A 16047-nucleotide genomic window follows, 5' to 3' on the forward strand; every position below is an offset into this window, starting at 1 on the left:
TACTTCAGTAAATAACATCCACCCATAACCTGAATCTCCTCAGCACTTCCCTCTCTCTTTTCTTCGTCCCAAACACTATGGTGTTAAATATCCGCCAGCCTAATCTTCGATGCCGATGCCGATGCTGATGCCGTTGTCTGAGCTTCCTTACCCAGCAGCAACAGCTTCCTCACCAGGCTCATTTCACCTTCTCCTCTTTCCCTTCCTCCATAATTGCAACTCCACCTGACACCAAAGTTGTCTTCCTAAAGCATTAACTTAATTTTCTCAACCTTCTGCATATAAGGATCCCCTAAATCCTACTGCAATGGTCCTCAAACCACAATCCCCCAAAACTGGAACAGAAGCTTTTCTGACAATGGTCGTCCATGGATGATAGCAAAACCCCACCAGTACTCTCTATCTCCAAAAGCTGGTGTTCACAGTCAGTGATGCTCATGCATTTGAGTCCTGCCATTGTGGAGTTGTATGGGCAATATTACTAATTCTACCATGTTCAAAACTGAAAAGGCAGTGAGAATACTGAGGCTATAAGAGGAGATGAACGAGTATGATGGAAATTAAACGCTATACTGTGAGAAACGATGCCTCAATAAATTGTCAATGTACAATAAAACTGTTTTCAGGAAAGATGGCCATCAGTTTATATCAGGCAAAGAAAACTGAATAGGCTGGTTTTAAGACCTTTTAAAGCTTCGAAGGACGACTTACTCCTTCTATTGGATGGAAATGCATCCAGGGACTTGTGACTTTAAACACCACAGTCACCCTGAACTTGAGAACATATGGAAGTACAAACAGCCACTCACTACCTAATGAATTTAAAAATCAGTGTCGGATAGTTTTTCTGTGGTTAAGAATCAGATATAGTTGTCTTTTGCCAATTTATTAACAAAAAATATTAAGTTAAAGGAGGAAATTTTCAGTGTGTTAGGTTTCCCCTAAGTATTTTTCTTCCCTCACAGTATTCTCCATTATCCACATTTCTACCTGCCCGTTATCAAGACTACTCAAGTGTCACACGTCAGGGAAGCCTTCCCTGGACCCCAAACACATCTCAGAGATCCTAGGCCTATGCCCATGCTCCCTTTATCTGAGCGCTCACTGTATCTAGTGAAGTAGAAATACTTTGATCTATTTCCCCAAGGTACAGCTAGGCATATGGGTTCAAGTGGCCACTCCAGCCCATGCCCCTGAAAGGATCCAATGACCATATGAAATCCAAGCAGGTAGATTTATAAATGTTCACACTGACAGGTGACAGGTAGCTGGTGGTGGCTTAGAAAAATTTCTGTGCTATTCTAAATATTTATTTACTTACTTGAATATTTGCATTCATTTGAGTACCTGTTTAGTCTATAATTTATGACTTAAATGCTCAGGAGGCATAAATTTGGCTAACCCATGTGGAAGAACACTGAGAAACTAGAGAAGAAATGCTAATGAAACATTAAAAGAGAGATCAAGTTGACTATTAGACCCGAAGGTATCTCTGATAAGGAAGACATCTACAAAAGTATTGTGGGAAGGGGAAGGAAGGGAGAAACATCTTAGAACTGATTAATCAAAAAGAAGTAGCCAATGCAAATAATCAATAAGGTGTAATTAAGTGAAATATCAAGGCACAGGAAACAAGTTTTACAAGCTGGAGGGCTGACATTAAGTGAGTATTGTTTTTATATAATTTGCTACAAAGTAGGTTCTACCTAGTCAAGAATGTTTCTTATATAAATCACAGGGTCAGATTTTCAACAGAATCTGCTTTATCTTCTAAAACTTGTATCAAACCTGCACCAAGTCAAAAATCTGTCCCTTTCCAGATTCCATGACTGAGCAGATGTGGTGGCAAACTCTTTCTGTGAAGGGCCAGACAGTAATAATAGCATGGGCTCTGCGGGCCTTATAGTCACTGCTACAAATACTCAACTCCGCAGTTGCAGTGCATGGTCATGTGCCACAAACCCTGTCTGCAAACAGGCAGTGAGCAGGATTTGGCCTGGAGGCCACAGACTAGGGAAGAAGGGCCAATTTGAGGATGTAGTTCATGAGTTGAATTTCAACAGCATATTTAAAGTGCAGACATTCAAGATAAAGATCTAGAGATAAAGAGATGGCAAGGCTAGAGGCATCAAGTTGGTAGTCATCAGTCATGAGGTGGCATTAAGGCGCTGAGATCACCCAGGGGAATGGTCTGAGAAGATAGAAGGAGGACACCTCCCCATCTGAATATAGGGCAGACATGCAAAGTCACTGGGAATCATTACAGCCCAGCAGGGTAGGAGAATTATAATCAAACCTCCCTTAATTCTATCTTTTTAAAAAGAGGCTCCTATTTTACTTTTTATTTATTTATATATTTTTAAATATATTTTATTGATTATACCATTACAGTTGTTCTATTCCCCCCCCTTCATTCCCCTCCACTCGCACACTCCCTCCCCGACCATTCCCCCCCCCTTAGTTTATAACCACATGTCCCAAGTTCTTTAGATTCTATATTTCCCCCACTATTCTTGCCCTCCCCCTGCACACCTAAAACAAAAGCAAACCAAGAGGACAGCTAGATCAGGAGTGGAACCATAGAAATGAAGAACACATGGAGGGTTAGCAAGAGGGGAGTGGGAGGAGGAGAAGGGGGGAGAAGGTACCGAAAATAGCNTCTTGGCTAATGTAATTATGATGTGCCTTGGTGTGTTCCTTCTTGGGTCCAACTTCTTTGGCACTCTCTGAGCTTCCTGGATTTCCTGGAAGTCTATTTCCTTTGCCAGACTGGGGAAGTTCTCCTTTATTATTTGTTCAAATAAGTTTTCCACTCACGGCTGTTTCTTTCCCCCTTCTGGTACCCCTATAATCTGATGTTGGAATGTTTAAAGATGTCCTGGAGGTTCCTAAGCCTCTCCTCATGTTTTTGAATTCTCATTTCTTCATTCCTTTCTGGTTGGATGTTTTGTTCTTCCTTCTGGTCCATTCCACTGATTTGAGTCCCAGTTTCCATCACTATTGGTTTCCTGGACATCTCCCTTCATTTCAATTAGTTTAGCCTTCATTTGTTCCTCTAATTTGTGACTATAATCAACCAGTTCTGTGAGCATCCTGATAAACAGTGTCTTGAATTGTGCTTCTGAGAGGCTGGCAATTTCTTGGTTGCTGAGAGTTACCGGCTCTGGAACTTTGAGTTCTTCTTGCGCCATCTTTTGGGCTGTTCGTGCCTGTTAAGTAGCAGGATCGGAGCCCTAGGTGTTCACCAGAGCAGGGCAACTCAGTCGCTGGGTTGTGATGTTGTATGTGGGGGCAGGGTCAAAGAGGAGCAATGGCATCCCGTCTGCCGTCTCCTGCCACGGCCCCCACAGGTGCGGCAGCTGCCACCGTCACCGGGCCCACGAGTTTCGTCCCACTGCACGTGAGTGTGCCACCGCTGTCAGCCCTCGCCTCCTGGGGCCTGTGTGGTCCGCCTCACTGTGCGAGAATGTGCGACCTCGGTCAGTCTGCCCTGCACCCTGACTGGGTTCGGGCCACTTGCGCGCCTAGGTCTGAGGATCTTTCCTGCCCAACCCTGCTCTGCTGCTGGCTCCATCCCTCTTACCGTCCCCGTTGAATGGTTAGTTGTTGTCGGACTTCCGTATAATTCAATTTTCTGGGTTTTTTTGGCTGTGTCTTTGTTCTCCAAACCTTTGTTGTATTCAAACTTGGTTGTGGGAGAAGGCACAGTGTTTCCACCTATGCCTCCATCTTGGCAGAAGTCCCCAAGAGGCTCCTATTTTAACTTGGAGCTTTCGTTCCCTTTTCCAAGATAAATAACTTTAAAGCTTCGAATTCATAGATTGGGGGAAAAAAAACTTTCCCACTAGTTTCAAGAAACTAAGAGAGAAAAAAAGGCTAGAAAATAAAGCAATTCTAAAGTATCTATCAACTCTTTTATTGTTCTAATTATGAGATATTTCACACTCAAAAAATATATGATATACGTAGAATGTATGATGAATAATGATAAAACAGATGTCCCATCCCCATCCCCATCCCAAGGAGAAGTTCATTACTAAACACTATGGCCCAACTTTATATACCACAGAATTAGTCTCTAAACTAGAAGTTAAAGCAGGAAGCGTAACATTAGATAAAGCTTGCAAATGTGTTTTCTTTAACCTACACAATAGGTTTTTTCCCCTTTTTTGTTGACAATGTTTAAATGTTTAAATATCAAGAAACTACATTCTGGAGCATCATTAAATACGATGCTATGGCAACAAGTGGCTATAGCTGAGAGTCCTGTCCCCGTTAATGAACGTGTACTCACCAACTCGCCACAGTCCTCCCCACTCCCTGTCATTTGGCCGTTATCTCCCACCCAACTTACTAATTTTACTTGAGTTTGTGACCTCTGTTTACAGAACATATTCATGGTTTCCAGCTTTTTAGAGTATGGAAAACATTATTTAAAGTAAAAAAAAGTTCACAGACTCTAAACAGGAACATTACCAAAAGTAAGACAGGTCCGTACTTCCTTATCACCATTTTGACATCTACACTTAAGAAAATATACATATATACACAAAGCAGGAGGGTAAAGATATTTTTAACAAACGTATACTTCATTAATTACTATGTTTACATTTACTTAACCTACCTACATTTGAGAAACAGAAATAGAATGATATATGCAAAACCTCTGAAGTCTGAGAAGAATGTGTGGTGCACATGCTGACTCTGGGGCCTTATACCAGAACATTAAATCTCTGGGGGGTCTGCTGTGCGCACATGGAGAACAGCAGCTACAAAAGTAATCCCATATTAGAATAGCATGCTGCCTTCACATATAAAAGTGATGCTATATGACCACATCCTTTCAGGGTTCACAGCCCTTCAGTGAAGGAGAGATTGTTCTAGCACATGTTCTATCCTAGGATTCACAATACATAAAGTGCATAACAAGACCACGGAAGATCAGATTCAGAAACTGCAAGACAGCAGATTTCTTTCCACCCCTGCTCTATGCAGAAGCTGGATGGAATCCACTCAGACTGAGGACAACTACAGCTACCTCCTTTCTCAGAAACACTGTTCAGAGCTCCTCTAAAAATGGCAGAGGAAATCCTCTGGCATAAAATGAAACAGAGAAGTAGGTGAGGGATGTTCAATGCTACTAGAGTCAGGAGATGGCTTGTGATGTTAGACACTGGAAGGGCTGTCATGGAGGTGGCAAGGTTGGTTCATCCTGGGTCTAGAAGGGTGCTCTGGGGTGCACAGGTAGAGATGCATTTTGATTCTACATCTGAGAATTCCTGCTGCCCCTATGAAACAGACTATCTCAGGAAGAACTGCTTTTTCTACTCCTGGAGAAGGTTATCTGATTTCTGTGATCAGGGAGGGGACGGCAAGGGAAGTAACAGAGTTAAAACGAGCCAGGTTGGGCCTGGGGCAAGCTGGATGGCTGGTGCCCCAGCCAGGTGGGCCAGCTGCTGTTCAGCTATTGGAGAATGCCAGGTATTGCCAAGTCTTCCAAGATTTTAGAAGAAACTGGAAATCCAGGTTGTGTGAAAACTCCAAATTTTAAAATATGGGTCAATGATGGTAAAAAAATACATACATATACATACCAAATAGGACACAGCTATGCCCTGCAAGCAAATACTGAGAACCTCTGGTTTTGAAAACTAACACAGGCAGAACATGGAAGGACTAGACCAGGGTTTCGCAATCTCAGCACCCCTGACATTCGGGACCGGATCATTCCACGTTGGGAGGTTGGGGGGTCTTTTTCCTTGTAAAATGTCCAGTGGCATCCTGGCCTTCACCCACCAGATGCCAGAGCACACCCCCAAAAGCCAAGTCATGACAATCAAAAATATCTCCAGACCTTGCTCCTGATGGGGGGCAAAATCACGCCTGATCAGAGCCACTGGACTGGAACCACATCCGACTCTCAGCCTCCAGGATTTTATAAAAATGTCGATCATAACTCACACGAAGAGTGTCTCATGTAAGAGCAGCCCACATAAAGTCTGGATTTATAGCTCCCTCAGAATCAGAGACCTGGGAATGAACCCCCAGCTCTGTCATTTACTAACCTCTTGATGTGGCTTCCTCATCATTAAATCAGGAACAAATAACATCACCCCTTAGAGTTGCTTTAAGAATACAGGGAGAAAATTTATGCAAAGCACCTAACCCAGCAGCTTAATAAGGACCAAAGACTGTTAGCAAACATTAACCCTTTCCTGGGGAAAAGGCAGCCAGCCGGGTGTCTGTAGTCGGGATGGGATCCAGTCAGAGGCCCTGGACCCAGCCCATGTCCTGCCTCGATCACTTAGGAGTTGTGGGAACTTAACAGGGCAGTGTTTCTTCTTAAGTTCTAACTCTTATCTCTATGTGTTTATATTGCAACTGGATATACAACTAAACTCTAAATCAAGTATGAAGGAAGAATAAAGGCATTTTTGACATAAAAAAAAAACCAAAAACCAAAAAAACAGAAGTGACAACTACTGTAGGCAAGGACCAACCAGGTGGTTTGGCATAGCACCTGGTATGAACTAAACCACTGAAGAAATGTTGATGATTTTTCTTATCAGATCTTTTTAAAGATTTCTGTAAAGGAAAGAACAATTCTTTAACAAATTCAAAGAACTGGGAATGTAGTAATATCAAGGGGTAAGGTATAAGACAATAATTAACAACGGGGATCATTAACTTCCAGGTCCTTCTACATAAGCAATTGCCAAATCTGGTCTTGGATATTTTGCTTAGTCCCATATGGTGTCATCCTGGTTGTTTAATTTGCACTAAATGCCATTTGTTACTGGACAGAGGCCTGGACCTGAGTGGGTCCACCTAGGGCCAGCTGCAGTGTGTGGGTTTTTGACTTTTTGTAGGAAAGATTTCACAACACAAATCCAGATGACTATAAGGATACATTTATTAAAGGTGGGGACAGTGAAACAAGGAAGGGCTTAGCATAGAAGAAGCAACAGGAGAGCCGAGGCTGGGCTGCCTGAGCTCACTGGGAAGTCAGAGAAATAGGGGTCTTGGGGGACACATTCATGGGATCAGCCCAGGACAAGCTGCCAGCAGCCCACTACCTTAGAGTTTAGGAGATGCACGCCTGTGAGGAAGAAGGGAATGGTGGGGGCTGCTCTCCCAGAGGGAGAGCATGTGAGCATGGGTTCTCTGTCTTGATTGAGACTTTTCTCTCTCTCTTGTAGGCGAGAATCTTAGAGGATATCTCAGGGGAGGGTTTCAGTAGAATATTAATCAGTTCTCCAGGTGTGCCCCTTCGGGGTCATGGTCTCCACTGACTGGTCAGTGACAGGGCAGGGGTTCTTTAGTCGTTGCAATTGTTCCTGGCGTAGAGCACCAGGTTTTGCTGCTTTTCTGGGCCTGGAGCTGAAATACAACTGAAGCCTAGATATTCTCCCCAGGTAGGAAAGGCCTGGAGAGAAAAGGTTACCCTGTTGATGAGGTCCTTGTTTTCCTAATTTTGCACCCTGCCAGGCACTCAGGGCCTTCCACCCTGGTGACAATCTGCACGTGGCTGTAAATTGTTCTGCCACTGTCTCTGTTTCCCTATTCCACTTGCCAAGGAATTTTCCCAACTTCTTACTATCCTGTCTCAATCTGATTTTCATTAAAATCCAAATTGTAGGCTTTTCTCAAAATTCCCCAAATCGGGACACACAGGGCCCATACTCCCACACAGCCTTTTGGTGAGACAGGAAGTACCCGTTGGGTCCTCCCTTTCCCCCACCAGCCCTCCCCTGGCCTAAGTCACTCACTGATTTCACTAGCCTGCCCCCTCTCAGCATTTTTGACCTTGGCTTATCTAAAGACAACTTCTGGGAAAGCATTCTGGATCTCCAAGGAGCACTTCATTCCGGTAGGAGCCAACACTCACTGAGGCCCTCCCATCCAGAAGCTCACCTTAGATAATAAAATCTCCTAATTACATAGTCACTTGAAATCCTTTTCTTATTGACATTTCTACTTCACTACTAGCAGCTGCTCAGGTTCCTTATCCTGGTGTACACCTTCCCCAATTCGGGGTATCGCCTCCCCATATCACCACCTTGTCCCCCGGATTACCTGCACAAAGCATTTTCAAAACCAAAATACCTTTCTTTTTTAGCAGAACTACAAAAAACATGCCATGACATCTATTGTTAGCCTGCCTGACTAGCATACCTCCTCCCCTTCTGCTGGTAATAGCACCCTGGTTTTCCTGGGGAACAGCACTCCCCAACTCTCAGTCCATGTGGTATGAGTGGGGCTGACACTCCACTCCCATTTCCAGGGAAAGGCCTGTGACCCAGTCAGAAACACTCAGGATCAGTCCTGGGACTTAGGGCCACAGTGACTAGGAGTAAAGTACTCTCTGACCCCCTGGGACTTGAAATGAGGATGACAAAAGACTAGGGGGTCTCCTTGTGGACATAGCCTGTATGAAGACCCCCTGGAACCAGCCCAGTGGACGGCTGCACTATTTCTGGACTCTTTGGTCACATATGAGCCAATTAACTCTTATCGTTGCTTAAGGACATTCAAATTGGGTTGTTTTAAAACCAAAGAGACTTAAGTAATCAACACGAGAAAATTTTTTAAAGTACTTGAAAATTTTAAAATGATTTAAAAAAGGCTCTGCTGAAATTTTCTCCCATTTTTTCAGCCCTGGCTGGCGTGGCTCAGTGTTGAACACTGGCCTGCAAATCAAGGCGTTACTGGTTCAATTCCCAGTCAGGGCTCATGCCTGGGTTGCAGGCCAGTCCCCAGTTGGAGCACAAGAGAGGCAACCACACAATGATGTCTCCCTCCCCCACTCTTTATCCCTCCCTTCCCCTTTCTCTAAAAATAAATAATTAAATCTTTAAAAAAAATTCCCCCCATTTTTTGTTACCTCCCCTCCATCCAATAAGAGCTGGGGTTTGCTCTGTGAAGTAGCCATGCCTCTGTAAGCTTTTATCTAACGGTATGTAATTATTTTTTACTCACCAATCTCTTTTCTTTCACAAATCTACTGAGCTCCCCAAGGGCAGAAACTGTGTGTAGTTTTCACTCTCGATTCTTTAATATCTTGTACAGTGGTACACAGTTTGGGCTCAACAGTGTCTGAATGGACAGCTCAACAAAAGGCAGATGAACAAAGGAACCATCCTAATTCTCTTCTTGGGGACATCCCTATCATGAGACCACCTCAGAAGCCTTGCCCCTGTGATACACAAACCATCTTCTAAAACAGACTCATCCACCCATTGCAAACAAGTTACATCATGAGAACTCACTCCTTCCAGCCATTACTAATTCTCCCACATGTCCATCCCATGGAACCTCACTGTGGGTTACTCACAAGGTCCTAATTCTGGGAAGAGAATACTGCACTTCCAGACACTACCCAGAATTCTGTGAATCGATAACCCACACAGTGAGCATGCCAGACACACCTATAAGTTCACTCATGGGGATGGGAGAACCTCCTTTGCTTCCTGATCTCCTCCGTGCCCCAAATGTACCCAGAATGCAGATTCGATGGCCGTCCACCATCTGTTTCCAAATAATAACAACTCTAGGCTCCCCTTCCTTCACTTTTTTCCTCCCTAGTCCTTTATAATTCCACAAGTGGAAAAAAATACAAATACATCTAGGAAATCAATGGCAGTAAAGCAACAGGTTCTCCTGTAAAAAGTTTTGACTTTGGGTGCAAAATTGCCACACCCTTAATTGCTCTGTAATAGTTGTAGCTTCCACTGGCATCTAGCAATTAAGATTTTCAAATAGTCAAAGGTCAGGGCCAGAATTACAGTCCTCGTATGACTCACCATTGACTCTATCCAGTTTTCATTTTCCCATACTTGGGCCCACACCACCAAGGCAATCAGGTAAGAACTAGATTTACAATAGATTAACAATTTTGTTGTGTATCTACTGTGTAGTAGGAAGCACAGCTGACCCTGGAATCCAAGTAGAATAACACAGCAAGGCTTCTCAAAGCATTTAGTGTAATGAAGAATACGGGCAAGTAAAGAGGCAATTACATTACAGAAGAGCAGGCACTAGGTGGAGTTATGAAAGCACCCAGGATCAGCCAGTCTATGTTGTAGCATCAGGAAAGGCCGGTCAAGGGCAGAGACCTTTACCAGGAGACCTAAAGACTGAATAGGAGGGAATAGAAGGCGGAAGCTATAGGACAGGTTTGTTGAAAAGACTTCAAAAGCGAGTTCCAGGTAGAGGCTAATTAGTGAGAAAGCAAGGCCTCCTGTAGAAACTGTAAGTAGGCAAGTAGAGTTGGAATTTACAAGTATGAAGAGGGAAGCTGCCACAGAGCAAGCAGGGGGCCAAAAGACGGGGAATGGCTTTGTGGTGATAAAAAGAACTTTATTGAAGAAAAGCAAACATAGCTTGCCTTATACAATATACCAAAAGGCCATAATGACAATCTAATCAATGTACCTTGACCCTCAATAAATATCAATTTTACAGTGCATGTTACTGAAAACACTAAGGGGGGGTAGAAAACTTACAAGAAATTACTTTTTTAAAAAGATTGTATTTATTTATCTTTAGAGGGGAAGGGAAAGAGAGAGGGAGAGAAACATCAATGTACGGTTGCCTCTTGTGCGTCCTCTGCTGGAAACTGGCCTGCAACCCAGGCATGTGCCCTGACTGGGAATCGAACCTCGATCCTCTGGTGCACAGGCCCATGCTCAAGGCACTGAGCTACACCAGCCAGGGTTAAGGAATTACTTTTCAATTTGTTTACAGATTCTTGATTGAAACATTAGCCTTCTCTGCTACTTTGTCTACCTTCCTCTCATATCTATCACTTTCCTACAAACAACAGGAAAGCAGGCACATCAAGGAGACAGAGGTTAATTTTGGAAATAGGAAAAATACACACCAAGATAACAGGGTGGAGTACCAAAAAAATTGAGCAACAAAACTAAGCAGAAAATTGAGGGAAATGAAACAGTGAAAAGCAAATGTGGAAAATTCAAGAGGAAGTAAGAGTATTTTCATACACACAAAAGAAAGAAGTGTCCCACGTGCTTTGGCCAAACTGAACTCCCCCTTTTTGCTTAACTGTTGAAAAAAAAAGTGAAAACTGAAAAATTTACTTTCATATCTCATCGCAGAATAAATAGTAAATTGGGACAGTACAGCAACTGCCCTGGAAGACCCTGAAATAGTTGCCCCAGAAATGCTGTACATGACAATCACCTGGAGAAGCTCCACAATCCAAACCCAAACCATTCCTGTCCCAACCGCCTGCTGGTCTATTCTGTCATTTCAGAATAACTGTAATCACTATGTATGGTGTCTGGTGGGGGATCACCTGGTAAGGTTTGTAAGTGTCTAACCACTATGCTGTACACCTGGAACTAATATAAATTATGCCAACTGTAATTAAAAAATAAATGCATAAATGTAACACTTTCTTTTTGTCAAAGACTAGATTTCTTAAAGAATCAATGCTTGCCTGGCATTAAAGCAGGAGAAAACACACATGGAGAAATATCTGCTTCCAAATCCAAAGTGAGAGTTTTTATAAACTTTTTTTAAATTGGGGCAAGGCGTTTCCATAGCCTTTTCTCCCACCATGTTAATGTCAAGAAGGTGCAGCCGGGCTGTGGTGCCCGTTCGCTCCGGTTCGGAGACAGCAGCACCCTGAGTCCCCCAAAGGGCGTAGCGAAGCTTGCTCTGCTTCACTACGAGTGGGACGAGCGTCAGTAACCCTGTTCCTACTGAGGGCCACCGCGCAAGGTAGTGAAGGGCTGTCCCAGCAGGATCTTCGTAAGGCTGGGACCTGGTCTCAGGCAGGGCGCCCGCCGGCCGGGCCACAGCGGAGGACAGATAGCGGGCCGGCCCAGACCCCAGGGCTGAGACTCGGCAGGGCCCGAGAGGGAGGCGCGGCCCGGCCCGAGGAGCTGCCGGCCCGCCGGTCCGTACGGCCCACCCCGCTGACCCCCGCCCAGCGCACTCGCCTGCCTACGGTCTGGTTGGCCAGCTGCTTCATGCGGTTGAACTGCTTCTTCATGGCGGCGGCGGGACCCGGGCTCTGCCAGCGGGACGCGGGGAGATGGGCTGCGGCTCCTACATCGCTTCCCGGCCGGGCGGCGGCAGCTCCGGCCTGGGCCCGCCCCCTCGCGTCACTTCCAGCGGCGCCGCCCGCAGGCGGAGGGGTAAGAGCGCTAGGCAGCCAGGCCTGCGGCGGCTGGGGCGCCGCTGCCGATTCTTTCCGCCCGGGGGGGAAAGCCACCACGTGCAGAGAGGGCCCCCCCACCCACCCCAGGAGGCCGATCTGATGGTCGCGCGCCCAGCGGTCGCCCATTGATGATTTTTTTGTATTTTTTCTTATCTTTCATGCACCACAGTTTTGTCATAAAATTTTGTTTCACTTTTTTTTTGTATCAATGTAACAAAAAGGATGGAGAGAAGGGGAGGCAGACAGTGTACTTTCTGCCTATGAATGGTTTTGGGGAAGGAGGAGAGGGCTCTGCAGCAAACAAGACCTTTATGAAAACAGTTTTGATAGCAAAACGTGGTGGGAAGCAAGTCTTTGGAGCCTAAAAGGTTGTTGAGCACCTTTATTCTCAAGGAGAGATGGTGCTGTGCAGGTCAGTGACACAAGTTGTTGTGTAACCTGTCTGGGAGGGAAGGAACAGGGAAGGGAACAGTAAATGAGTTTTCTAAGGAATCTAGTTAGTGCGTGCCACCTCCAGTTAGTGGGAAGCAGAGGTTTAATATTGCTGCTTTCTTTTCAATGCCTCCACCAGATTGTTCTTTTTTGTTTTTAAAGATTTTATTTCTTTTTAGAGAGGGGGAAAGGGAAGGAGAAAGAAAGTTAGAGAAACATCAATGTGTGGTTACCTCTCACGTTGACCCCAACTGGGGACCTGGCCTGCAACCCAGGCATGTGCGCTGACTGGAAATCGAACTGGTGACCCTTTGATTTGCAGCCCGTGCTCAATCCACTGAGCTACACCAGCCAGGGCCAGATGGTTCTTAAGAGCTTCTTGTTTCCATTTGTCTGCAAAAGTCTATATAGACCTCAGCCCTTGAGGATGTCTTTTGTTTTTCCAAAGTAGATCTCATCAGCTTACTTCTAATTTTGTTTTCCATGTCCCCAACCAGGCAGTGGATATTGGCTATGTGTGGTAAGCTGCAGCTCGCAGTTTCATCATTCTCCATCTGACTGGTAAAGCTGTCTCAGAGCCAGATATGTTGGTTTGCAGCCACAGCATCATCCTAGGCATTTCTCCTGTACTTCCACCACGTGAATGGAATCCCAGCAGCCTTTGATCTTCTTGGATCTGTCTCCAACCTTTTTTATGAGAATCACTCTAGCAAAGCCATGATCCCAATGCCAGAGGTAGACAGACGAGGCCCCGCCTTCAAAACAACTGGTCTCCATCCTGGTCAAAGGAATTGCTATTGGCTGCCACCTCCAGCTTTCTCAACCAAGCAGAAGGCATGAACCCATCTTCCAAGGGAGGGTCATGCTTGTTACTCCATGATAACCTATAGGAGTTCTCATAACTGTTGTAGTCACACAGAAGGTAATCCTTTCCAACCACCTATCTCTGGCAGTTTTCAGTGGCTGATCGACAGAATACAGGAGATACTCACACTGGGGACCAGGTCCATCAGGTTGTTAAGGTTTTCCTCGATTTTCTGTGGAAGTAGGTGCCTCATTAAGTCCAAGGTGCTGATGACTCACAGTGGTGGTGCCAGCATCTGTGGCTCTCTCCCCAGCAGCAGGGGCTAGCGCTTTTGCTTTTCCCAGTGCCCAGGAATGAAAATTTGGGTCAGTGTCCCCTACTTCTGAGCTGTGGCCATTGAAGGTTTTCATTAAATGTACTGCCAGTGACACTAGTTAATAATATGTAGGTTTCGAGTGGACCTTGTAACTTGGTGGCCATGTACTCTATCGAGCACTCACCACCCAAATCACTTTCCTTTAGTCATTTTATATTTGATGCCGTCATGCACTCACTCCTGAGCAAATCTGAAACAGGCTGGTGACAGGCAATACTAGGGCCACCATGGCTCCTCTCCTCCCTTCTCTTAAAGTCTGTGATTCTTGACTGACTGACCCTTGGGGTCGGGGGGAGATGTGGGTGAAGAACTGTTCACTGTTCTCCCCAGGTCATACTGGTGTACAGGCTGACATGTATCCAAATACCCTCACTGGTCCTCTTAAGGTGAATGCGTATAACTCAGAAATTTTTCTAAAAATTTTGTAGAAAATGGTGGCGTGGATATTCCAAGCTGCAGGACAACATGGACTGTGTGACAAGAAAGCCAAAGGCAATATGTGTTTTCTATGAGACCACACCCAAGAACAGTGTTGGAGGTGGTGCGTACTCAGCAGCTGTCATGGGAGTGGCACAGTGGTGGCAGGGGCAGGGCAGTGCAAAGACAGTCACAGAGACAGAGGTTACAGCAGAGGCTCATAGGCCACATCATTGGACAAGGGCCCTGTGTCAGGCCCAGACCAGGCCTCAGGGTTCCCAGGACCCCACCTCCTGGGCCAAACAGTTGCCTAGCAAGAATTCATCATGATTTAGTCCCTTGGGCAACAGTTCCATGGGGGTTGGGGGTTGTCCCACAAGGGGCTGGCCACTTTTGGCAAGTGGACCAAGTCAGTCCTATGACCCACATCAATGACCTCCTGGCTTGGTGGCCTTGGCTCTGGCTTAGGTCACTCCCTAGAGCTGGGTGTCATTGTAGCTTCCTTCAATGGCCACCTCTCTAATTTCACAAAAGATGCATTGATAAAGGAGACTGAAAAGGGGGAAGAGTCACCTGACTCTAAGAGAAAGGATATTGAAGCCATTTAAGCAAACTTAGGCTCAGAGAATTAACAACACAAAACTCTTTGCAGTGATTTAGAGGAGAAGTGTAAGACATCAGAGCTTTAAATAAAGGAGCCAAATGCTGATTACCAGTATCAACTACAACAGAAAGATGCAGAACCCAAATTCTGACAGGAAGACAGGTCATGCTAAAAGATCAGTTGCCAAAGCTGCAGTTGGCCCCTTAGAAGATTCTGGAGTTGCCCTTGTTCCATTGGCACCTGCATCATCTTCATTGGTTTATGACATCAACACACATGCTTCAGCTTGCGAGGGACATGACATGGACTCTGTTGACCTTATTTCATCACAAGAAAAAAACATGTTGTCCAGTGAAGTTTTAAGACTTGAGGAGGACTTCCGCCAAGATGGAGGCATAGGTGGAAACACTGTGCCTTCTCCCACAGCCAAGTTTGAATACAACAAAGGTTTGGAGAACAAAGACACAGCCAAAAAACCCCAGAAAATTGAATTACATGGAAGTTCAACAACAACTAACCATTCAACGGGGACGGTAAGAGGGACGGAGCCAGCAGCAGAGCAGGGTCGGGCAGGAAAGATCCTCAGACCTAGGCACACAAGTGGCCCGAACCCAGTCAGGGTGCGGGGCAGACTGACCGAGGTCGCACATTCTCGCACAGTGAGGCAGACCACACAGGCCCCAGGAGGCGAGGGCTGACGGCAGTGGCACACTCACGTGCAGTGGGACGAAACTCGTGGGCCCGGTGACGGTGGCAGCTGCCGCACCTGTGGGGGCCGTGACAGGAGACGGCAGACGGGACGCCATTGCTTCTCTTTGACCCTGCCCCCACATATAACGTCACAACCCAGCGACTGAGTTGCCCTGCTCTGGTGAACACCTAGGGCTCCGATCCTGCTACTTAACAGGCATGAACAGCCCAAAAGATGGCGCAAGAAGAATTCAAAGTCCCAGAGCCGGTAACTCTCAGCGACCAAGAAATTGCCAGCCTCTCAGAAGCACAATTCAAGACACTGTTTATCAGGATGCTCACAGAACTGGTTGATTATAGTCACAAATTAGAGGAACAAATGAAGGCTAAACTAATTGAAATGAAGGGAGATGTCCAGGAAACCAATAGCGATGGAAAGGAAACTGGGACTCAAATCAGTGGAATGGACCAGAAGGAAGAACAAAACATCCAACCAGAAAGGAATGAAGAAATGAGAATTCAAAAAAATGAGGAGA

At 45.5% G+C, this 16047-nt stretch overlaps 1 protein-coding gene and 1 pseudogene across 5 annotated transcripts in view; both read right to left on the reverse strand.

Moving 5' to 3' along the window:
- ARHGAP17 (Rho GTPase activating protein 17) overlaps nucleotides 1–12135 on the reverse strand; it is an 88559-nt gene extending 76424 nt beyond the window's left edge. For 4 of the 5 annotated variants that reach the window (XR_005067222.1, XM_037051060.1, XM_037051064.1 and 1 more), the window contains exon 1: nucleotides 11967–12135. Coding sequence is in view for 4 of the 5 variants with exons in the window: in XM_037051060.1 (XP_036906955.1) it covers nucleotides 11967–12019 (53 nt within the window). In the remaining variant the exon portion in view is untranslated. The remainder of the gene's footprint in view (nucleotides 1–11966) is intronic. The other variant, XM_037051065.1, reaches the window with a different exon arrangement.
- A 587-nt stretch (nucleotides 12136–12722) lies between these two features.
- Nucleotides 12723–13680, reverse strand: LOC118990441 (F-actin-capping protein subunit beta-like; annotated as a pseudogene).
- Nucleotides 13681–16047: the final 2367 nt, after the last annotated feature.

The sequence above is a fragment of the Sturnira hondurensis genome, unplaced genomic scaffold (genome assembly GCF_014824575.4).
Source record: "Sturnira hondurensis isolate 20B ecotype Veracruz unplaced genomic scaffold, ASM1482457v3 Scaffold0007036, whole genome shotgun sequence".
Classification (NCBI taxonomy): domain Eukaryota; kingdom Metazoa; phylum Chordata; class Mammalia; order Chiroptera; family Phyllostomidae; genus Sturnira; species Sturnira hondurensis.